At 47.4% G+C, this 25,021-nt stretch overlaps 1 protein-coding gene across 1 annotated transcript in view; it reads right to left on the bottom strand.

Moving 5' to 3' along the window:
- ONECUT1 (one cut homeobox 1) overlaps positions 1–24,645 on the bottom strand; it is a 34,346-nt gene extending 9,701 nt beyond the window's left edge. Inside the window, exon 1 of the mRNA XM_008143161.3 lies at positions 23,529–24,645. Within this exon, the coding sequence (XP_008141383.1) occupies positions 23,529–24,645 (1,117 nt within the window). The remainder of the gene's footprint in view (positions 1–23,528) is intronic.
- Between the last annotated feature and the right edge of the window lie 376 nt (positions 24,646–25,021).

Here is a 25,021-nt window from a genome sequence, read left to right as displayed (position 1 = left end):
CCACTGTGCCCTGGAGGAAATGTCGGCATGGTGGATGCATCGTGCAACCTTTGCGCAGGACGGGGAAGAGGGCAGGGGCAGCAGGTGAAGGGAGTCCAGGGAACCCACAGCCACGGTGTGCAGAGCAGGAGCAGGTGGCCTGCAGGCACAGGATGCTTGTCAGTCAGACCTGCGTCTCTGCAGTCGCCCATCCAGGAAAGCGGGCTGCACGGAGCTGAGAGGGAAGTCGGTCGGACAGTGTAGGGGACGGCTCACTCACGCTGGCCCGGGAAAGGGGCGGGAGTGAGTCCAGTTTCAGTAGGACAGCAGAGGAGCATGGACAGCTGTCCCCATATGGATATCGGCTTTGGGAGGAAGCTGAAGGAACTGCTGCCTCAAAGGAGAAGGAAAGGTGGTGGGGAGCAGGCTAAAGCCAGGACATGTCTGCTCCATCAAATTCAGGCGGGAAAAGTCACCCAAACCTGTCACCACTCCAGCTATTTGATCCTCCCCCCCCACCCCCCGCTCCAAATGTGTTTTTATTGATTTCAGAGAGAGGGAGGGAGAAGGAGAGAGGGACAAAAACATCAATGATGACAGCCTGCAACCCGGGCATGTACCCTGACCAGGAATCGAATCAGTGACCTCCTGGTTCAGAGGTTGATGCTCAATCGCGGAGCCACACCCGCCGGGCCACCTATTTGCTTTTTTAACAGAGCTAGCTGTCCAGAACAGAGTCCTGTCTCCCCAAGCGTCTGCTGCCTGGAGTCCTTCTAGAGTCAGCAAATAAAATAGTTCCATCAGCCTCTCTTCTCCAGGTAAAGCTCCATAGCTGGAGCCCAGGAGAGGGGAATCCATTGGCACCTGTGATCACAGGAGGGCAGAGGCTGCCGGGCCTGGGACGGTGGAACACGATCAACCAAAACTTAAGGCTGCTTTCCCTGCGCTAAGGCCATGTGTGATGTTAGTACCTTCCCGAGCCTCACAGCAACTATGGGAGGTCCGAACCCATTATCTCTAGTTCACAAATGAGGCTCAGAGATGAAGAGACTGGTCCAAGGTTACCCTTACAGTAAGTGGTGGAGCTGGGATTACAGCCAGTGTGGGTGGGGCCTAGGGATGGTATTGGAGGAGACCAGGTGTGGCCCAGATGTTCCTCAGCACAGGTTGGGGGGAAATCAGAGAGTCATACATAAGTCCTCACTGAACTTCACCCACAGGTTCTTTGACTTTAAGTGAAACGACTTATAATGAAGCCAATTTTACCATAATATAATTGCTATAAATAGGAGTTAGGTTCCTAGCATCTCATCGACATCATAATGAAACTACTTTATTGGAGGACTTGCAGTATCAGCTTTCACTTTGTGTGGCCCCTCAAACAGCCCTTTTCCTGTGATTCCAGATATTTTAGTTCTCACAAACCTTGTCTTCTTTCTCTTTTGTTTTGTTAATCCTCACCTGAGGATATTTTTTCCATTGATTTTTAGATAGAGTACAAGGGAGGGAAAGCAAGAGGGAGGGAAAGAGGAGGGGGGGGGGAGAGAGAGAGAGAGAGAGAGAGAGAGAGAGAGAGAGAGAGAGAGAGAGAGGGAGGGAGAGGGAGAGAAAGGGAGAGAGAGGTGAGAGAGAGAAAGGGAGAGGTGAGAGAGACACACTGACTGGTTGCCTGCTGCAAGCACTCAGACCAGGACCAAGAACAGAACCTGCAACCCAGGTAGGTACATGCCCTTGATCTGGAATGGAACCTGCGGCCCTTCAGTGCTCCAGGCCTAAGCTCCAACCACTGAGCCACACTGACCAGGGCGGTCTTCTCTCTTTTGTTCAGTGTACAGGCTACTCCTGAGACAGATAGGTGAGTCGGAACTCCTCAATGAATGAATGCATTTTCATGCTCCTATGATACTTGTATTGTTGTCTTGCTGGCCATTCATGCTCGCATGCATACATTCTCCGCAGCACAGGTTCAAGTTTTTTGATGCTGACAGGAAGAGACACCCACCACCTGACCCTTCCCTCCACAAAGCTCTTTCCCTGCACTGCAGCTTCAAAGGAACCAGTGTGAAGAGAAGCTGCTGTCTTGCACCTGCTTGTCTAGTCAGTAACAAAAGGTCATGTGACTTTTCTGAAAGATTAGCTCAGAAATTCTGATTTTTTGTTGTTGTTGTCCTCACCCAAGGATATTTTTTCATTGATTTTTAGAAAGAGTAGAAGGGAGGGGGAGAGACAGAGAGAAACATCCATGTGAGAGAGACACATCGATTGGTTGCCTTCCACATGCACCCCGACCAGTGCCAGGAATCGAACCTGCAACTGAGGTATATGCGCTTGCTCAAATCAGAACTGGGACCCTTCAATCCATGGGCTGAAGCTCTATCCACTGATCCAAACCAGCTAGGGCAAAACATTCTGATTTTTAAATTCCTAAACTCCAGTTAATGACTGATCCATTGGAATTTTATTACATCAGTATCCCTCATCTTGAAGAGACCCTCAACAGTTTGGACCCCAATAATTAGAAATATATGATATTGATGCCCTAGTTATGATGTTGATTCTAGAAGACAAAACAAATGACACACCCGATGAATTACATGCTTATTGTGCACTATTTTCTCATATAAGCCTACTATGAATTGTAAGTCTTAGTTTCATGATCCAACTTGTTTAATTAATAGCTGTGTAGAATACCTTATAATAGGCAATTAAAAGTTATAAAATGGAATTCCTTCCAAAATAACCTACCATTTTGATTTTGCACTCTCAGCAGACATTTTCCACAAGTAATTTCAGATTAGCGGTTTGCATTTCTGGGAAGTTGTCTGTAGAGTCCAATTGTAAATGCTATTCTCCCAATGACATGTATTACACAACTAGCCTTACAAGGGTCTCCCAGGAGCTTGAGAGGACAGCCCTTGAGAGGAAAACCATGATCTTCAAGGATCTTGACACTGACTCCAACAACCTTCCCCATCTCATTTCCCACTACTGCCCAGCCACTACCCCAGCGATCCACACCACTCAGAAGTCAGGCCTTAATACATGTGAACTTTCACGACCCCCTTCCTTTGCTCAAGTTGTTCACCCCCACTGAGATGTCCTTCCTTCTCTTTCTTTTCCACGTGAAAAGTTCCCTATGTAATCAAGACCCAGCTTAAGCATCTCATTTTCTGCTAAGCCTTCTCTATCTCCTCTCCCATCCAGAGCTGCTCTCTCCTGTGCTCATAGAGCCCCTGGATAATTAGTTACTTACCTACCCATCTCTCTCACTAGACCGTAAGATCCATAAGAGTATTCCATGGATTATTTCTTTGGCATATTCAGCATCCTTGCTGCATAAAGAAGCTGGATGTGGCCCCATAGAAAATGGAGACACCCAAGACACAAGTCTTTATAGTATATTTTGAAAATGTATATATAGAATGCAGTACACGTTTTCCTTAATCCTTATTATTTTGGATAATTATTTTGAAGTTATTTTATGGCACTCTGGGGGATATTTCTGAATTGTTATTGACAAGGCAGTGAAAGGGGCTGAGACCGTATAAAGAAAGCTGAAGGTTCAGAGGGGCTGAATTTGGGCTGGGGCATTTAAATGAGCTTGGAATAAGGGCCACCAGCTCCTCCCAGATGAGGTGCCCAGGTCGGGGGTCACTGGGTCCCAGGAGGCAGGTGGATGCTATCTGTGTCTGTCCTTGCTAACTCTGGGTGGTGATTGGTCCATATATATACCTTAGTCAAATATAGAATTGATAAGGATCCAACTTATGGATAATGTCAGCAAATAACCACACAGAGGCTGTGTGGTGGAAACCATACAATAAATTAATAAGATGACCCTCAGGGAAATAGTTTTGGGGAAATTTAAGTTTAAGGGATGAAGGACATAGGTAAAGAATGCTTTACTAGTATAGATAAGATGAAATGACATACCATTTGTTTCTTCTTCTTTTAGTGACTGTCATGTCATTGGAATTTTTGAATTGGTGCCCTGGATCCATGGGTGAGGGTGTCATTCCTTCCCCCGGACTTCACGGCTGGCCTGAAATCTGCAGTGGGAGAGGCTGGAGGGACCCTCACAGTTCTCATCCGTGTCTATGAATTGGAATCCTCTGAGATTTTTTAAAGCTCCCCAATTGATCCAAACACATATTCAAAGCTGAGAACCTCAACTCTAAATCAGTGCTTCTCAAACTTGAACTTTCAAAAACTGGAACCCCTTGGGGATCTTGTTAAGATGAAGATTCTGATTCAGCAGGTCTGGGTAGGGCTCCCAAGTATTGCCCAGCTGCTGGTCCAGCACCCCCCTCTGAGTAACCAGGGTCCAGAGGTCAAAATGCACAGAACACCCTCGCATTGCTACTGAATTAGACTCCCAGATAGTGGGATTCCCAAACACACACTCACTTTAACAAGCTTCCCACTCAGGCCATTTAGAGGGCCGATAAAGTTGGAGAGCCATTTGCTCCTAGGCTAATATTTCAAAACTTGCCAAGATCCAAAGAATCACGCCCCACACTTGTCAAAAATGCAGATGGATTGAATCAGAATTTTAGGAATGGCCAGGGAATCTACCAGGTAATGGCTCTGATTTCAGGCCTACAAAAGGCTGCTTGGTGGAGTTGGGGAAGGTCCAGGTAACTCTCCGCCCTCTCTCCACAATGAAACGTTCCCTGTCAAACGCAGCTCCAGTGACTGTCATAGACAGCCTGCAGAGCAAAAGTGGATGTGTGGGGGCTGGGGTGGGCCCGCAAGCGGAAGAGTCCATGGGGTTCAATGCTGGAGGCAGAGGGTTTTGTTCTGATTCTGAGGAGAGAGGAAGTTGGGTGAGAACAGGGGGAAAGGGTCAGATTAATGGCTGTGAGTTTTTCAACACTAACAGAGCTTCCTCCATCTACAGTTTGCTGCACATGTCTACAGGGAGGTGTGGGGGCTGTGGAACAGGAGAGCACCCCGATCCCAGTAAGAGCACTTCCTCCCCCACCCCCTCCCCCTTCCTCTTGGCTGGCACCTGGAGGAGAAACAAAGACTGGAGGGTCTGTTTACTTTCACATCTACACCCTTGCACCCATGCTGTGACTACAGAACCCCTATTAATCTGCACTGGCCCTGTTTTGTGTGTTAAATTTCGAATATGTTGAAAGTATTATGTTACATAGTAATACGTGGGCACATGGGTACACGCATATATCTATATCATAAAGCCATGCTGCATATTTCAGGCTGTGCTTCTCAAACTTTAGCCTGCATTAGAATCACTTCAAGGGCTTGTGAAAACAGATTCCTGGGTTCTATGCCAGAGTCTCTGAGTCAGTAGGATTTCTAACAAAGCCCCAAGTGAGGCCTGGATGTATATGTGTGGGAAGAACTGCAGATGAGTTCTATCTAAAAATATTTTAGCAGGTTTGTTTATTTTATGGGTATGGGCTAAGCAATTTTGAAAGTATTTTAGATGTATTATTTAATTGAGTAAATGAGTAAATGCATGTTATAACACACACAGAGAAAGAGAGAGAGAGAGAGAGAGAGAGAGAGAGAGAGAGAGAGAGAGAGAGAGAGAGAGAGAGAGAGAGATGTTATTGGGTGCCAGATTCTCATTATGGAGGAAGCAGCATATAAATATGGAATGGGGGAAGGCAAGAAAAAATCCTATGGGGATATATAGCAATGGAATGTGGAGGTACTGGTGTGAACTCATGATTTTTAAAATACATGCATAAGCCCTAGCCAGTTTGGCTCAGTGGATAGAGCGTCAGCCTGCAGACTGAAAGGTCCCAGGTTCGATTCCGGTCAAGGGCATATGACCAGGTTTTGGGCTCAATCCCCAGTAGGGGGCATGCAGGAGGCAGCCAATCAATTATTCTCTCTTATCATTGATGTTTCTATCTCTCTCTCCCTTCCTCCCTCTCTAAAATCAATAAAAATATAAAAAATTAAAAAATAAAATATGTGCATAAGCATATTTATGTGCACATGTGCATTATGTATGTATCAGTGTGTATGAACATGTGTGTGTGTGTGTGTGTGTGTGTGTACATATACATGCTTATTTTTCCTGATTTGTCTGAGAGGGCCAAAAAACAAAGTCACACTAGAAGCCCTGTGCACACCTAGTGGTCCTGATCTTCTTGTCTCTAATACCATATCCCACCAAAATAAACCAGGGCTCATCAAAGAAGGGGCAAATTCTAGGGCTGGTGCAACAGATGAGCTTGAAATATCTTGTTATAATGCCAGAAAGTAAAAAAAAAAAAAAAAAAAGTTGGAAAAACACAGAAGCTGGATTAAATCTGGGACAACTAGAGCACTGAAATAGTGAAGTATAGTAATGAATTATAAACCACTGGGGGAAAAGGAATGCATGAGTCTACACCAATGATAAATGGATATGTAAATGAGAAGGGAGGGGACTCTTGCTCACAGTAGAAAGATGAGAGCTGACTGTTAAATGGGCAGGAGTATTGGAGATGGAAAATCATTTTGAAACCATTCTGATAAAGACTAGATCAGGCAAGAATCAATAGATGCTAAACCAATGGGGAATTTTGATGATGAGGAGGAGATTTGCATGGTTTTAAAGAGTATCCCCAAAGATTGCTTATTAGTTGTAAGGGACGGGGGGCAGAGGGTGGGGGAAGCCCCAGTGATTATACAGCAGAGAAAGTAGACAACACCATGACTGGATGATCAAAATGAACTCTCCAGTAAATAAGGAATAGACAGACTTCATGGGCCTCCAAATGAGATCCCTGGGGAAGGACACACCTCACCATGCAGCTTTCTGGGTAAGAAACACCTCAATCTAACTGAGGAAACATCAGATAAACACAAAATGAGAAGTATCTTTTTTTAAAAAGTAGAGATTGTATTCTTCAAACATGTCAATGCTATAAAAGGTAAAGAAAGGCTGTGGAAATGTTTCAGATTAAAGAAAAAGGAAGATCTATGACAAACTAATATTTCACTGAATGGAGGATAACAATGCCATGGAAGACTTTACAGGGTCCACTGACAAAAGTAAACAGTGGTTACCGAAGGGAATGTCCCTATCCTTGGAAATAGACTCAAGTACTTAAGAATAAGGGGCATGATGTTTGTAATTTACCCTCCACTGGTGCCTATAGAAATTCAGGAAGAGAGAGAGAGAGAGAGAGAGAGAGAGAGAGAGAGAGAGAGAGAGAATGTGAACAAGCCAATGATAAAGCAAATAGGGCAAAATGTTAACAATTGGTCAAAGAATATGTGGATGTTCTTTTACTATTTTATTTTTATACCATTGAAAACTTTGGAATAATTTTCAAATAAAATTATTTAAAATCATGTTTTTAAATAATATTTAATGACATTGACCTGGCTGGGTAGCTCAGTTGATTAGAGCGTCATCCTGATACACCAAAGGTTGTGTGTTTGATTCCCATCAGGGCACATACAAGAGTCAACCAATGACTGCATAAATAAGTGGAAAAACACATCGATATTTCTCTCTCCCTTCCTCTCTCTCTCTCTCTCTAAATCAATTAAAAAATTTTAAAATTTTAATGACATCAAGATATGTTCAGTTGTAAATTCTCTATGAGCTCAATTTTGTGAAAATTAAAAAATGTAATTTATTTACGTACTTTTAAAAAGCTGAAAGGAAACAAACCAACATATAAGCAGGCATGATCTTTGGGTTATGAAATTGATTCTGTTGTAGTGTTTATAATGTTTCATATCTTCCAAAGTTCTACACTGAGCACATATTACTTCAATAATTAGAGAAAAATTAGCTTTCAAAGAGGAAAGTAATATTTCAGTAAAGTTTTATGTATAATATTGCTGACATTAGTAAGAGCAAAAACAAAACAAAACCAAAATCCTGAAATCACTGAAATCTCCAATGATGGGGAAAGTTGTTGGAGAGATTGTGTAAATCATGATACTAAAATACTATAAAGTCATACAAATTTATGTTTACCCAATCAATTTATGGGCCAACCTAAGAGCCCAAAATAAGGGATTGATTAAATTATAGCATAGCTATAAAACAGAAAATGGACAGATTTTCTGACATGGAGCGCTCTGCTGTCTTCCAAATTGTGAAACTCTATCTCTACATATATGTTGAATTAATGGATGCTACTTATTAGGTATTTGGGAGTGGGCAGGGATGGTGGAATTACCAGGGATTTTTATTATCTCCATTCTTCTTCTTCGTCTTCCTTTTTTGGAGAAAATGGGAGGGAGGGGGAGAGAAGAGAGAAACATCGATGTGAGAGACACATCAATTGGTTGCCTACTGCACTGGCCCAGCCAGGGCCACGGATTGAGCCTGCAACCGAGGCACGTGACCTTGACCATGACTCTAACATGTGACCCTTCAGTCTGCAGGCCAATGCTCCAACCACTGAGCAAAACCAGCCAGGGGCTCCATTATTCTTTTATGTATTTTCAAATATTCCACCATAAATTTAATAACATGGAATTTTTTAATTTAAATGTTACAAAATAATATGTATGCATCATCTCATTGAAGAAAGATTAGAAGGATATTCACAACAAAAGGGGGATGTGGGGGTGTTATGAGTGATTCTTGTTTTCTTTTTCTCTTTTTAAAAAATATATATTTTTATTGATTTTAGAGAGAAGAAGAGAGAGAGAGAAACATCAATGATGAGAGATCATTGGGGGATCAAGCCCACAACCTGGGCATGTGCCATGACTGAAATCAAACCTGGCACCCTTCAGTCCACAGGCCGACACTCTATCCACTGAGCCAAGCCAGCTAGGGCTTGTCTTCTTTTTTCTTGATTAGTATATTATACTGTTACACGAATAAGTTACTTTTTAAAAAGCATTGAAGTAAAATTTAAAATTAAGATACAAGATATTGGACATGGTAAGTGTGCAAAAATGGTAAAAAAATTTAGAAGGGCTATGTCATGACAAAAGCAGCATCCAACATTATATATACACAGTACAATAATTCACTCATTGGAAAAAACCTTCACCCTTGTGTTGAAGGCCCTAAAGTGACATAGTAGTTGTGTCTGGGTATTGAATTACTTTAAAATAGGGAAGCTGGGTTGTAGATAGAATATCCTATATAATAAAAGCCTAATATGCTAAGTGTCCAGTCGTCTGTTCAACCAATCAAAGTGTAATATGCTAATGTTATGCTAAGGCTGCTCAATCGCTTGCTATGACATGCACTGACCACCAGGGGGCAGACTCTGACTGGTAGGTTAGCTTGCTGCTGGGGTCTGGCCGATGCGGATCGGGACTGAGCAAGATGGGCCAGACACATCCTGGAGCCCTCCGCAGTCCCTCCCTGGCTGGCCAACCTCTCACATCCCTCCCTGGCCCCGATCATGCACCAGTGGGGTCCCTTGGCCTGGCCTGCACTCTCTTGCAATCCAGGACCCCTCAGAGGATGTCAGAGAGCCAGTTTCAGTGATCCCACAGGCCAGGCCGAGGGACCCCACTGGTACATGAATTCGTGCACCAGGCCTCTAATATTTTTATAAGCTTAAGTTTTGGACCACTTTGGTATATTGAGTTGACTTTCATAAAAGAGCTGGATTAAGCTCTTTTATGAGACAATTTTCAACATACCCAGAAGGGTGTTCACCCTGTGCTAATCCTTTCATTTCAATGCTCAGTTAAGCAGTGAGTAGCACCTTGTCAGGCATGTATACATATTTCCAGGAAGGCAACTGTCAGTCAAAAGAGCAAAATTTTGCAAGAGGAAGCAAGAGGCATTCACTATTTTCCCCAGAGTGTTATTGTCTGGGAGATGGAAGAGGCCCTTAATTTTTTTTTTTAATATGGACACACACACACACACACACACACACACACACACATGCTTACACACTTGAAAAGCCCTATCTCTGAAGAATACAAAAGAAAATGCTAACAGGAATTGTTTCTAGGGAAGGGGACTGCATAACTAGGGAATTGGTTTGGAGGAATACATTTTTCTCTCTGTATACCTTTTTATGCTGTTTAACTTTAAAAAAATGGAGTGCCCCAAAATAAATATCTTTCAATTAAAAACAATTTTTAAAAATTGAGGTTTGTGAACAACTATGAAAACAACTAGAATAAAGCAAAATTTTCTTTTGTATGAGAAGATGCTTGACTTTGGGCCATCCCAAAGTGACCTGAAAGTGACGAAAACCAAGACTTGCCAACACTTGTCTGTCCCTCCAACATGCCTGTGCTTATATCTTCTCTCCTGTTGTCTTCACTTATAGACAGAAGACTCCTGACCCACAGTTACTGGAGACTACTTCTGTTTCTCTACCAGCAGGAATGGATTGGGACTAACCTTTACCCTGGTTCTTCATGGTTATTGTATGCCCAACAGCAGGCAGTTGGCTAGAATCAGAGGGTCCATCACTGCCCACCAGCACTGGGCAGTGAAAACCAGACCTCAAGAGCTGAGTCTACAATCTTTACCTCATTAGCATCATACTAACATCATTAAGTAACATATTCTGTGAGGCATAGACAATTGAATTTACATATCGAATCTGTGCAGAGGTGACAGATTGAGAGTGTGGACTATTCTGGAATGTTATAACTTTATATTTACATTACCACAGCCATTCTATGGCTAAAGATGTACCCAAGCACCCAGCTTCCCAAGAAAGAACCACAGGGGTCAGTTCCTCTTTCTTTTTCACTCTCCACAACGTCTTCTGGATTTTACTTTAGAAATGTCCCTCAAATTCTGCCCACTCATTTTCTCCACTTGTGTTGGCAATGGCATATAATCAGACCCTCACAGCTAGTCCCCTGCTACTGCCTCTTCTCCTATTATCTCCTACAGAAGCTTGCTTTCAAGAGGACAAATCTCAAAACTTCATTCCACGAGAAAAACAACTTCTTTTAGCTCCTACTCTTATAGGCCCAAATCCTTTAGACCACACTGACATACTAGGTTCTTTGTAGTCTCTTTTTAAGTCTTCTTTCCACTTTCCTTTCCTTCTCCCACAGAACTTGATTCCTACCAGAATCATAGCACTCATCAAAGACATTGTAAATATTTATTAACCGACATCCTCCCTGCCATCTCCTCCAGGATTTGACACATCGTTCCTCTTTTCAGCTCCAGCACTTAGCCCAAATCCCGGCACATAGAAGGCACCAAAATCCGGCACATAGAAGGCACCCAAGGCCAGGCCCATAGGAGACACCCAGCCAATGTTTTGGTGAGTGAAGGGAAATAGAACTTTTGGATGATGTGATAAGACCCTCCATGGAGCATCTCAGACTTGAATTTGCACATGAATCTCCTGGGGATCTTGTCAAGGTGCAGATTCAGATTCAGTAGGTCTGGGATGGAACCCGAGAGTCTGCATTTCTCTGCAAGCTCCCTGAGAAGGCCAGTGCTATTGTGTGGGAACCACACTTTCAGTGGGGAGGACCGAAAGAACAGTGATAATTTTTTAGATTGAGGAGAGTATGGAAACAATTATTCCTACAGGAATCTTGAATTTTTGAGTAAATTTATATCTCAAAAGAGATAAAAAGAAGTGAAATATTATATAATGATATATAACATTATATATTATGTAATAACAATATTATACAGGGTGGGGCAAAAGTAGGTTTAATAAATAATAAAAAAAGAATAAGAGTTTATTCTTGTTTTATTATTTAATTATGGTATTATTTTCCCTATGAACAACTGTAAACCTACTTTTGCCCATCCCTGTATTTAAGCTATGGAACAATAGGTTATTTTAGAAAAAAAGGGTAAAATAAATGATAAAGGGGCAAAAATAAAAGTCATTTTCTCTTAAATTCCCAATGTCAATATTCTAATTCTCAACTTGGAGTTATATTAGAATCATATGGGAGGCTTTTTAACCAACATGTATTCTCCCTGACCTCTCCTCCACCAATCGGATTTGCTCCCCTAGAAGGATATGAAAACCTCTGTCCACCCTTGACCACTACTGAAAGCCACAGACTCGGAGAAGGCTTCTGCTATTGACGGAAGGGGATTGTGCCACTCAGCTGTGCCAGGGAAGGAACAGGCCTCCAGATCTGTGATAATTCAGATCCAAGAACTCTGCAAAGGGATTTCAGGCAGGGCTTCCACACATGCTATTGTTCCCTCTGCCTGGAAGCCTCTTGCTTTGTTTCTGATCCAAGTCCTACTCATCTTCCAGATCTCCAAAAATGTCACTTCGTCATCCCCTGAACCTCTTCTCAGTACAAAGAAACGACCAAGAAGAAGGATATGAATTGTGATTTCTCTCTCTTCCCTACTAGACTGTGAGTTGCAAGGGACTAGTCCACTGTACACACCATCCCCAGGACTAAGCACAGTGCTGCTATAACAGCTGCTCAGACGAATAAAGAATGTCCCCTCTTTCCATATCTAATGACATTTCCTCTTTCAATTTGTACAAAATAGGCCGAATATAATTGTGGGGTTTGTTTGGGTTGGGGAACCAGACAAAAATAATCTTTCTCCTCCCCAGTGTTAAAATTAAGTAACCTATTGTATTGCCTACAAAACAATATGCATCATATACTTAAGATAGGAAGCATAATAACAAAATAAATATCTGTGACGGCGGCACTCAACAAAAGAACTAGAACATCAGCTGCCATGTGAACCTATAAGGATGTTCTCTCCTCCGATCACCTGGCTTTCTCCTACCAGATGTAACCACGCTCCTGAATTTGTATTCATTATTCATTTGTTTGGTTTTTTAAACAATACTTATGTATCTCCCAACAATAACTTATTTGGCATTGCTTGCTTTTGATGTTTGTAAAAATGGTATTATTCTGGTATGATCTTCATCTTGTCTTTTTTTTTTTTTAAAGCAACATTGTTCTTAAGACTCAACTGTGCTGTTGTGTGTAACTGTGGCTCATTCATTTTCATCACAGGATACTACTACATTATATAAATACATCACAATTTATTTTTTACTAGAGGCCTGGTGCACCCTCTCCAATCTGGGACCCCTTGGGGGATGCCCAACTGCCAGTTTAGGCCTGATCCCTGAGGGAATTTAAGAGAAAATTACTTTTATTTTTGCCCCTTTATCATTTATTTTACCCTTTTTTCTGAAATAACCTATTGTTCCATAGCTTAAATACAGGGATGGGCAAAAGTAGGTTTACAGTTGTTTAGGCCGGATCAGGCCTAAACTGGCAGTCAGACATCCCTCTCACAATCCGGGACTGCTGGCTCCTAACCGCTCACCTACCTGCCTGCCTGATAGCCCCTAACCACTTTGCCTGCTAGCCTGATAGCCCCCTAACCACTCCCCTGCTGGCCTGATTGACGCCTAACTGCTCCCCTGCTGGCATGATTGTCCCCAACTGCCCTCCCCTGCTGGGTTGAGGGGACTGGGGGACTCAGGCTGGATGAGGCGAGGCTGAGGGGACTGGGGACTGAGGCTGGATGAGGCGGGGCTGAGGGGACTGGATGCTGCCATCTTGTGGCTGTGGGTGCTGCCATCTTGTGAGGGCATGGCAGTCAATTAGCATATTCCCTCTTTATTAGATAGGATTTTATCTATCTATTTATTTATTTAAATATCTTGTGACATTTTTGTCTGTTTGTTTATTTATTTTCCTCACCCGAGGTTATGTTTATTGATTTTAGAGAGAGAGGAGGAGAGAAACATTGCTGTGCAAGAGAAACATCAATCGGTTGCCTTCCTGTACTCCCCTGGATGGAGGTTTGAACCTGGGTATGTGCCCTGATCAGGAATTGAACTAACAATGGTGCATGGGATGATGCTCTAACCAACTGAGCCACCCAGCCAGGGCCATCACAATTTATTTATGCATTTCTTGTCAGTGAACATTTGGGCTTTTTTTTTTTCCTTTTTTCTTCTTATGAACAATGTTGCTAACAGTGTTGCACGCATTTCCAGGAACATCTGTAAATTTATTTTGAGTCTATACCAAAGAGTTGGAATTTCTGGATAGGGGTAGATTCAGGTTTATAAGATAATGTCACAACTATCTTTTGAAGTAACAGTGCCAACTTACATTCCCACCAGCAGTGTATGACTTCCTGGTGATCCATATCCTTGCCAACAGCTTGTACTATTAGGATACAGGAACTGCAATCTCAAACTGCAGCATTTTTGTGCTAGAAGGCAGCTCTCCTGACGGGATGGACTGTTTCCTCCTGGCCATCTGACAGGAGAGCCTAGTCCTGAGACTCTGCCCAAGAGATGGGCCCTGGGCCTTACATCCTGTTGAATCCTGACTTTGGGACAGAGCACTGAACTGAGAAAACAGACTTTGCTGTGGATGTGCAGTCACCATAGAAGGCAATCGATCATAGAATGTGAGACCTGGAAGCACCCTAAGGCCAAATCCTTCATTCTATATTTAAGGGGACTGAGGCCCAGAAAGGTTCAAGGACTTGACAAGTTCTCAGAGCTAATTAGTGCAAGAACCTGTCTTCAGGGCTCTTGATTTTTACTCCAGGGTTTAAAAATGTTTGTTTGTTTTAGTAATCTAAGGTGGCATAACATGTTCTATTAAATTAATAATGACTCTAAATATTCAAATAACTTCCCATTTATTTTTAAAAGGTGGTGGTTTGACTTAATTGACTGATACATTTGATAACATTAGCTTCTTTGCTTATGAAGTCAACAGGGTAATACTGAATTTCAATGAGATAAAGGCAAGATCCACAATTATGGTTTTCAATATGCAAATTTAACAGTGTTAAAAGACACCTATCTCCTGGGGAAAAGAATCCCCAATTTTCTGACTGACCATTTTTGTTTCTAGATCATCTCCCCCCATCCCTACCCCCACCCCAGGGAAATGCTAGGCACTGACTTAAGAAGCCATTTTGTAAGGAAGGCAAACGTCAAATTAAATAAGTTTCAATTCATCCTACTCTAATGAGCACCCATAATTAAGCTATCACAAGAAGCTGGGAACTATGTACACATTATGGCTTCTAGTCTCATCTCACATGGCTTTACATGTGAATGTAGAAAAACACTGAAAAGGGACCAGTTTGCAGCTGAGTGCACCTAATAATTAAACAGAGCATGATCCTGTGCAAAGGAATCTGTCTCCAGGCATCAAAAGCAGTAAAGTGGAACTAGGGAGGGGGAGAAGGACTGCTTAATAGCAAGGGTGTTTGCATGAAGGAATGTGGTTCGGAAGCCTGCAGTGGGCATTTTAACTCAGGAACCACACACCCACCAATGCAGACAGACAGACTCACTTCCCTTAACTCATCTCTACCCCAAGAATTTATTTACCATTTTAAAATATCTTTTGGTTTAACAATGTCTATAGGCTGGCAATAAAAGATTTCTGTGAGCCCATCCCTCTTTTAGCATCAGGAAAAATCTCAGGAGCTGTTTATTGCTGTGGGGTGGGAAAGAGCACCGAGTAACTTGGCGAGGAATGCTGAGCAAACGGTGCGGAGGTACTCCTGGTTCAGGTTTTCCTCCTAGCAGTCATTTTAATCAGCACTTCCCCTATTTAATGAGCTCGTAGTGCCATTACATAATCACCCAGCTCACTAGATTAATGATGAAAAGAGGAACTGATTTTTCCAGTTGCATCATTTGAAGTAAATGTTAACTTTCTTTCTGAGTCCTTAGTTAACCGCATTAGTGTGACAAATATGTCTTTGTCTAGCATAAGTAATTAGAATGTAATCACTTTAACTGCATCTTAATTACCCCAAATGAATTGAAGGGACATTTAATAGCAAAGATTAAATTGCCTTAATGAACGATTTTTGTGACTCCATCAATACTTGAATCGCGTTAGCCACTCCTCTCACGCACTTTACCTGAAGTGAGCACGGGGGCCACTAGGTGGCGCGCTTCGCTGGTTTATTTATTTGATTTCCCCCCACTGATCTGTTTTAGAAGACAACAGGAAAGAAAGAGAAAAGCACATAGTTTATTGTGTTTCTTTGATAATCCCTCTTTGGGACTATGAGCTCATCACCAGATGTGAAAACGAAAGCAGTGATTTCAGCAACTCGATTCTGAGTGCCCTATGGCATATGCAAAAGGAGATGAGAAACACGTGGATAACTGGAAACATACAGTATTTGATGCAAATTGTAAGTTGCCCTCTGGATGATTGCCAACATATATACAGAGTTTTAGTCAATTTATTATTTTTTAGTGCAGAGTCCTAAAATACGAATAATAGGCAAGCTTTGGAATAGCAAGGCTGGCGTTGATGTGAAGCCAAGAAATGTAATTGCTGTGCAAGTGCAGATCAGAAGACCAATGCCTGAAAGTATGGGAGGTTTGGGCATTTGGGCCCTCCTCCAGGCATGGGTCCCAATGGGCCAGTCCTACCCACAGAACACATCTAATGAGATGGGTCTTGCCCATCAATAATTGTTTAAGTGAACAAATGGACAGGGAGACTTGGGTTCCACATCTAGCTCTGTTACTGCCTTACATTCCCTCTGGCTGCTTCTTCAAAGGAGAGCAACAGAAAGTCTCTCTGATAAGTCTTGAGTAAAAAGGAAATAAGTTTCCATAAGTAACTCTCTTTGAGAGTCCCAGAGAGAAGACACACCCTTTAACTCCAAGACCTTTATTATGCAGAGACTTTCTAGATTGGGTGTTTATGACAGAGAATCAGACATTTCTGCACTTGGGCCCATTGACCTGGAAGACTTGTACTAGTAATAGAGGCACAAGGAGGAGGATAAGAGGGTTCTGGGCCATGGCTGGGAAACCTGAGTTCCATGCATCAGTGATTTCCAGCTGTGCTACCTCAGATAAGTTACTGAATCTCATTGTACAGAGAAACAGGGTGACTGTGGTAACTAGCACATAAACTAGTGGTCCCCAAATTTTGCTGCACATTGAAATCACCTCAAACTCTTAAAAATCCCAATGCCCAGATCATGCCCTATAGCAATTATAACAGACTATCTAAGGTTGTAGCCAGGAATCATTTTTTTTAAAGATCACTAAGTGATTCCAATACTTAGCACAATTTGGGGGCCACTGGAATAGACAGTGAATATTCAATGAGAACATCTATGTGCCTAGCATATATATCTGGCAAACAGAAAGTTGCACAGCAGACATAAGCTCCTTCCTTATCAATTGCCACGAAAATCTGATGGGTTTTACTTCAGGGTCTGGTTCTGTTCAGCTGTTGTCTTATCAAATTGTCTCACCTAAATGAGAAGAAAATTTCTAGGAGCTAATTTGTTCCAACTTTATGATAATATAATATCTCCTGGGGGGAGTATAATGTGATCACTTTATAGCAAGACCCTGTGATAAAACACAAATCTTTGTTCATATCAAAATAATCAGATTGTCTTGTGATTGCTCATCTAACCCAATCCTATCATTTCAGGAGGAAATAAAGCTTCATTGGTATTAACATGTGCGTGTTGAAAGTAAAAACCTGTACAAATATATTGATAGAAGGCAGGAATTTATGATTGTTCACTAAATTTATTCATATTACAAATAAGTCTTTTTCTTGTTACTGAACTCTTTCCATGTGGAAATAATACAGCTTTTCTCCTCGCACATGTGCTTATTCATCTTATTCAAATAGATACATAATGAAATAGTATTTAATGAATACTTGTTGAATGCTTTTAGCCAGAATTATACGAAATCTACCTTCTAACTACCATGATTCCACTAAGACCCTCTTTCTGTTGCTACCTTAAGGGATTTTTCAATTTTACTAAAAGAGTGGAAATTCTACTGTTTTAACAGGGTCTGCAATGAAACTAGTCATTTCTCACCCAATCCAACAAGGCTTCTTGGTTAATTTAAACATTAAGTTGGTGTTTATTCTGATATGTGTAGTTTACAAAAACCACTGAGCACTGTTACTTGAAGGGCAAGGCTTCTAACTATGGATTCCGAGGAGCAAGACACCAAGATCCTCCCTGCTAATTACCTACCTTCATCAGATTTCAGGATTTTCTTTCCTTCAAGGAAATCAACAATAAATTCTACCGATATACTCTGTAAGAACTGTTTCTTTTAGGAACTTTGGGTAGCAGTGTCTGTTTGATTAGCTGAACTCACCACAAATGTGGAAATGATGACATCAAAACAGCCCGTGTAACAACCTCCTTAAAGACCTCGTAGATTAGAGATGACTATAGATTTTCCCCAGCATGGATCAAAGGGACTGAATTGAACGTTTTAGCCTAATGATCCAACCCCTGTCACACCCATAGGGACTCGAATTCCGATTTTATAAGCAGGTGTGCACTCAGACGCACACAGAAAGCTGCCAGAGAGGGAGGTAAAGATCAACCACCTGATCGACGAGAATAGGTTTGATCTTTTCGATTACTTGATTGTGATGGTGTATATTTCTGGCGGGCTCTTACGATCTCTCACAAACGTCTGAATAATAGCCGTTAGTTTTCCTTTTCTCACTGTATCTCTTCAAAGACATCCCAGCCACCTTCCAGGGCGATGAGAAACTGGATCCACCAGGCAGCATGCCAGCAGGGCCCTGTCCAGGGTCCTGACGCTGCACCAAGGCTCCAAGCCGGTGGGCCTGCGGACGCCCTTTCACCCACTCAACAAGGGACCAAACAAAGACCTTCAAGCTCAAGGCCTCCGAGCAGCCTCCCAACTTCCATCAGTTAGCTGGAAGGGGAAACAACAAAACAAAGGAACCGCTAACCCGCCCTCCAGGTCCTACAGCCCTCAGCCCCAACCTCCTTCCGACAGCCAGAGTCACCCTCTCTACTCTGATCCTGAATTTCTCTGATAAAAACATGCCAGCAAAAGTATCATTCCGCTAGAAAATCCAAACTCGAGTCTTGTTTGGATAGGTTAGTGTACTTTGGGGGATGGGGTGGCAATTCTGTGTCATCACTGGGGTAATAGTAAAGCATTGCTGGGGACCAAGACAGATCCACTAGCTATTCTTTTCTTCCTCCTCCACATCCTCTTCCTCTCAAAATAGTTACCGTTTTTGAAATTCCTGGGACAGCTCCGTAGCAGGTTGAACCACGGAGGATTGCTGGGCGCCAGGCCCGCCGCCCGCAGGGGGCGCGCGCCGCTATCGCAGCACAGCCCGGCCGCTACCCAGGGGAGGTGAGCCCAAAGGGAGCGCGGGAGTCCAGCTCCCCGCGGCGCGCCCACGGCTGGAAGCTTGAAGATAAAGTCGCGCCCTGGGTTTTTAGTCACTCTGAGGCTACAACACAACCTGCGATGGGATGGCACAGTCCGTCCCAATTGCCGACTGAAAAGCAGCAACGGCAGGGCTGGGTCTCTAGTGACCACAGCAGCCCTGGGCCAGGCCAACCCCCCCAATCACCCTCCCGGTGCTTCCAAGGGGCTCGGGGCTGCACCGCTGGCAGGACAGCCGGCCACCCTTTGAACAGGCCGCGGTGTTTACTTGTCTCCGGTGGCCATCCTCGATAAGCTGACACCTGAGTGGCCACACAATAACCGTCAGGCCTCCTCAAGCCCCCAAAGCAGGTCCCCCCCCCCCACTCCCTAGTCAAACCACATGCACACTTTCTAACCCCACGCACTCCTTTCTCTCCTCACCGGGGTGTTTGTGCTCCCTGGTGGGGACAGCAAGAGGAAACTCTTGTCTCATATCCTCGAGGGTTCAGACATGGGCTGCAAGAAAGGCTCACTTAGAACCCTCCGCTAACTGTCCCCAAGAGCGAGGCCTTTTGGTTTCCTGCTGAGCTGGTCTGTGTGGGGTCTCCGGCCACCATTGGGCCTGGGGGTGGGGTGGGGGTAATCTCCGTCTGACTACTGGCTCAGTCCCCAGCCACTCTGGGAGGAGGCGCTCCCAGGCCTTCGGAAGAGGCACTCCTCACGGGATTCGAGCCCAGCCGCCACCGGCCGCACCCCGCCAGCCCTTTGTTCGAGCAGCAGCTTGCTGGGAGCAGCTGCACTGCGAGCGAGACCTGGGGCGCGAGGGAACCAATCCACTGGGCGCCTTCTCTTCCCACCCTACGACTCAGGACTCAGGCGTTCTTCCAGTTCCAGCGTCCCCACACCCAGTCCCGGCTTTTCTCCCGGCTCGGGCCGGCCGGAGCCTTTGAGGACTGGGGAAGTGGGGATCCCAGAGCCAGCACCGCACTCCTGCTTGGCTCCCGTGGCCCCAGGAAGCACGAGGACAGTTGAAATGTCACCCACCGGGATAAATATTAACAAAAAACAAATGAACTTGCGCAGGGGCCTGTTATCAATCAACCAGGCCGCAAGGCCACTTACGGCAAACACAGTCCAGGTTGGCCCGGGCCAGACTTTCTCATGGCCACCTCCTGGCCTGACCGCCGCCCCCCCCTCCACCCCCTACCCCCAGGCCCTTTTCTAAGTCACTCTGGAACAAATTCTGGACAGGAAGGGGGCGCAGTCCGGGTTCCGGAGACCCAGCCGGCTCCGTGGCATTGGGAGGTTTCCTTGCCTCCAGGTACCAAAGGGTCCGCGAGTGGCCCAGCACACACCCCTGCCGGAACCCTGGGCCCGCAGGCCTCGCCTCCCAGTCCCAGGTGCTGCGCCAGCTGGCGGGTGCGCTTTGCAGCCTCTTCCTGCGCTGGCAGCTCCCCTAGTGTGGTGGACGCCTTCTGGAATCTTTAATTGGAAACTAATCTCCTCGCATCTTAATAGGCGCCCACGTCAGAGGCGGGGCACCCACCCACCCGCGCAGCCAAGACCTCCCACCCCCACCTGGGACGAGGAGCGGCGCGAATCTGGTTGTGCTGCACTTTAATGGGGCAGCAGCAAGTATTGCATTGAGGGAACATATATTGATTTTTAAAAGGTAGTTAATTTGGTGAGAATTTCCTCCTGTCTGCCTCCCGTCTTCCACCAGCAGATGTAATTTCCTAAGGAGAAGGCACCTCCCCAAACACGTTGCCACGTGTGGAGGGCTTGACTCTCACCAACTGCGCGGAGCCTAGGGTGCAGGGAGGGGCACAGAGAAACCACTCTCCTGCCACCGTTGGAACCGATCACGGTGGGCCCCAGCCTCGCGTGGGGTAGGGACTAGGTTGACAGGTCTTTGAGTGCAACAGCGAGCACAGCTGCAAGGAGCTTCTGGGTGCCTGGGAAGTGGTGGTGGGGAGGAGGCAACAATGTTGCACAGCTGCAACCGACATGCCTTGAAATCCGTTTTAAGTCTCCTGCAAAGCCCAGTCGAACTCATGGAGAGGGTTCAGGAAACGGCCTTTTATTTCTTATAAATAACAACGCTAACAGAACGCCTCATAATTCTTCAGTGACTTAAAAGTAGATCGTGGCTTTTGCAGCAAAATGGTATTGCTCCCGGTTCCCTCCGCACCAGACCTTACCCCAGCCCTCCCCACCCCTTTAATTAAGCTAAAGAAAGGGAAATGAAAGGGTCAACGTTCCATGCGGGTCTTAGGATGCCGAGTCCGTTTGGGATTAGGGGTTCAAACGTGTGTCCTACCAGAGTCTCCACCCCCGCCCCCCCCCCCAAAAGACCATATGCCTGGCGCGGAGAATGACGCGGCACAGGCTGCTGGATACCAGGCAGGCGCCCACTCGATAGCCTCCTCGGTTCCATGAGCCTCAGCCAGCGCGCTGCCCGCGCCTCCCATGTGCGGGTCGCAGTATTCGGGCTTCCCCTACACAGCTCTGGGGCGCTCAGGCATGGAGCTCAGAGGGCGCTCACGCAGGGCAGGGCCCAAGACCCGGTTTCCAGGGCTAGGGGGGTCGTCTCTGAACAGAACCTGAGAGTCTGTCCTTCCAGGTGGCAACAGGAGGCAATGAGGGAGAAAGGGTCATTGAAGTCCCCGAGCAAGCGCCTACACGGGGTGGCGGGCGGGGGACGGGTTCCCTGGGGGCACCCCTCCGTTTCCTCCAACCCTCCACCCCCACCTCCGCCGGCCTGTGCGGGTACTGCCCGCGTAAAAGGTCTCGAAGCCCGGCTGGAGTCTGGCGCAGGCGTGTGAACAGGCTCTGATCACCTTAGGCGCCCGCATTCGTGGAGCAGGCCGGGGGAGGAGTAGCCGTTTCCCCACCCTCTCTGCAACTTCAGCGGCTCTCGGGTCTCAGTCGGCCCGCAGGGGTAGTGGAGGGGCGGGAGAGGGCGATACGGCGGCAGCACACGAGGCTAGCGAGCGGAATCGCGGAAGCCTAGAGGGCACCCACTCAACCTCTTCCTTCCTGTCTCCCCACCCCTGCCTTCCCTGCGTGGGGTCTTTGCTTGGAGCGAACGAGCGCGGGGCTGAGGCTCGGCCAGCGCGTCGCTGGGGAGGGGAGGCCAGAAGCGCCCAGACCCGAAGATTGCCTTGGGTCGCCCGCCGGCTGGAGTCGCGGGCTCGCGGGCGCGCCAGCACCTGCCTCCCTCTAGCTTCCCATTGGCCCGCACGGGGTGGGGGAGGGGGCTCTGGCCTCCGGCTTTGATTTTAGTCCGTGAAACTGCTCAGTGCCCTCGGCTTTGAGCGGATTGACTGTCTCTCGTTCTCCAGGGACGAATTAATGGAGAACGATCAGTTAATTAACAAACCCGCATATCGGCTTTTACCTTTCCCTTCGCCAGGGCTCAGGCCATGGCGCCGGGGCTAAAATTGGGGGGGTTGGGGGAGATGAACCCAGGAGTTACTCAGCTCAGCCCGGGTCTCATCAAACCGAGTCCGCCCACGGCTACCCCTGGCTCTACTTCCCCTCGTGTCCTCCGCCCTCGGAGGTCTCAGAAGCCGCACGGAACCCTCTGTGCCATTCAGGCTGGGTTCACCGTCCCCTCGGCTGTCCGCCCGCCAGAGCCGCGTCCTCACCTTGGCCGAAAGAGGCGAGGGGAGCGAGGCACCGCGTCTGTGCCGCGCCGCCGAGACCTTCCCGCTCAACTCCGAAAAGCTTCGGGGTTTCGGGTCCGGGAGACCTTTGCTCGCAGACTCGGGGGGCCATTTCCACACCCCCACCCTTCCCTGCATTGGGATTTAGACGAAAAAATCATGCAAAGGAATAAAATGAAAACGAGGAGTCCCTAAGCGAGTAAGCAGCGAAGCTGTCTCTGGGCTGACCAGGACCCCCGCGCCGTGGGTCTCCCTCTTCCTTCCACGGCCCGCGGCAAGCGCGCGCCAACCCTTGACTCCGCGCCCTACAGCCACCGGCTCGCGGCTTTGGAACCTTTTGCCCTAACTCTGACTGCGGCCCCCTCCCGCCCCGACAGAGTTAGTGCGGGAAGGGGGGTTACCGCAGCGAGTTCAGATCAACATTGGCAGGCAGCCCCAGCCCCAGTGTTCAACCGACAAGCGACGCACAGACGGGGTCTCCCCAGGTGTGGGGATTTTTCTCCGCCGCGGGCAGTGCGGGTTTCCCGCGCTGTCTCCCAGCACAAATGCGCCCCGCAGTCGCAGAGACCGCGCCGCTCAGCTCTCAGAGCCTTCCACAGCCCAACGCACTGAGTCCTGGAGGAGGCGGTCTGCTGCCCGGAGCCCCGTACTGGCTCTTCCAGGCCCAAGGACCCCACCTCGGGAAGAGGAGGAGGGGTGAAGAGGCCCAGTCCTCTCTTCTTCCCACCCTCCTTCGGTCCCTAGGCGTCCCCATTCCTTCGATCCCCCCGCTCGCCCAACTCCTCGACCCGCTCACCTGCTAAGCGGAGCGCAGACATGCGTTGGAACTCCGGCTCCTGCAGCCACTTCCACATCCTCCGGAATGTCTCCCGGCCAGACTTGAGTTTGCTCCAAGGTTTGGGGTTGCGCAGCAGGTCCGAGAGGGTCCCCTGGGAGCGGCAGAGCACCCTCTGAGCGAAGATGGCCTGTGGGATGCTGTAGCGCTTGAGCTCGGTGGTGATACGCTGTGCCACCTCTTTGGTATTGATCTCTTCCATTTGTCCTGAATTACTTCCATTGCTGACCTGCGCACCGGTCACGGAAGGGTTGGGCTCCCGAGCTGTGCCCAGGAGCTGCCCGTGGCCCTGGGCGTTCAGGTGGGCGTGGGGGTGGTGCGGAGGGAGGCCGTTGATGGGGACCATGCCGGCCGAGGTGGGCGTGAGGTGCTGCTCCCCGTGACGGCCGAGCATGGCCGGGTGGTGGGCTTCGAAGCCGTTGGGGGTGAGCATCTTGTCGGTGGGCATGGCGGCGCCAGGGTGAGCATAGTGGGGGAGCCCTTGCTGGGAGTTGTGGATGCTGCCCAGACCGGAACCAGAGAGGGGCGAGAGGCTCTGGCCCATGCCGGCCACGTCCTTGTGGTAGGGGGTATAGAGGTTATTCATGGAGGCCAGCCCTCGCTCGTCCCGCATGAGCGTGAAGCTACCGCTCACGTTGCCCGCCAGGCGCTGGTGGTGGTGCGGGTGGTGGTGGTGATGGTGGTGGTGGTGGTGGTGATGGTGGGGAAACTTGTCCGAGACGGTGGAGATGGGCGGCAGCGGCTGCAGAGGGGTTAGGGTGGTGTAGGTGGTGGGCATGCTCATACCTGGGGGAGTCTCGCAGGCCATGGTCATCGTGGGGTGCAGGGGGCCGGCCAGGCTGTGCTCAGGGGCCCGGTGGTGGTGGTGGTAATCGCTGCCGCCGCCGCCGCCGCCGCCGTCCAGCAGGGACGCCATGCCCATGGAGCGCGGGTGCGCGGGGGGCAGGTGGCTACCGCGGTGCGCCACGGAGCTTCGCGCGTGGGGACTGCCACCCAGCAGGTCGGCAGGGGCGGGCACTGGCTCATGGCTCACCCCGTGCAGCTCGCCGATCGCCTCCATGGTCAGCTGCGCATTCATCGTGATCCGGGCGAGCGGGCGGCGGACACAACATCGATGAGGCCGGACAGCGGCGGCGAAGGGCGCACGGAGTCCGGTCTTCACATCGGCTGCCGGCGACTGTTGCCTTCCTTGCTTCCTTCCTTTTCCTCTCGCTGTGGGGCTCTGTCTACCTCTCTGTATGTATCGCCTTCCCTCTTGCCCCCACCTTTTCCTCTGCGTTCTCTCTCTCTCTCTCTTTTTTTTAATATTAATTTTCAAAAAGGATCTTCACCGTTGGGTGAGCGCTGTGTCCCCAGCCCCCTCGCCCCTGGCCCCCTCTCGCCCCTCTCTTTCTTAGAATTGTGAGGTCCCCGGCTCCCCTGACGCAGCCCGCGCGCCTTCCGCGGCTGCTGCC

Source organism: Eptesicus fuscus, chromosome 5, assembly GCF_027574615.1.
Source record: "Eptesicus fuscus isolate TK198812 chromosome 5, DD_ASM_mEF_20220401, whole genome shotgun sequence".
Classification (NCBI taxonomy): domain Eukaryota; kingdom Metazoa; phylum Chordata; class Mammalia; order Chiroptera; family Vespertilionidae; genus Eptesicus; species Eptesicus fuscus.
This window is presented reverse-complemented; position numbering and strand designations above follow the sequence as displayed.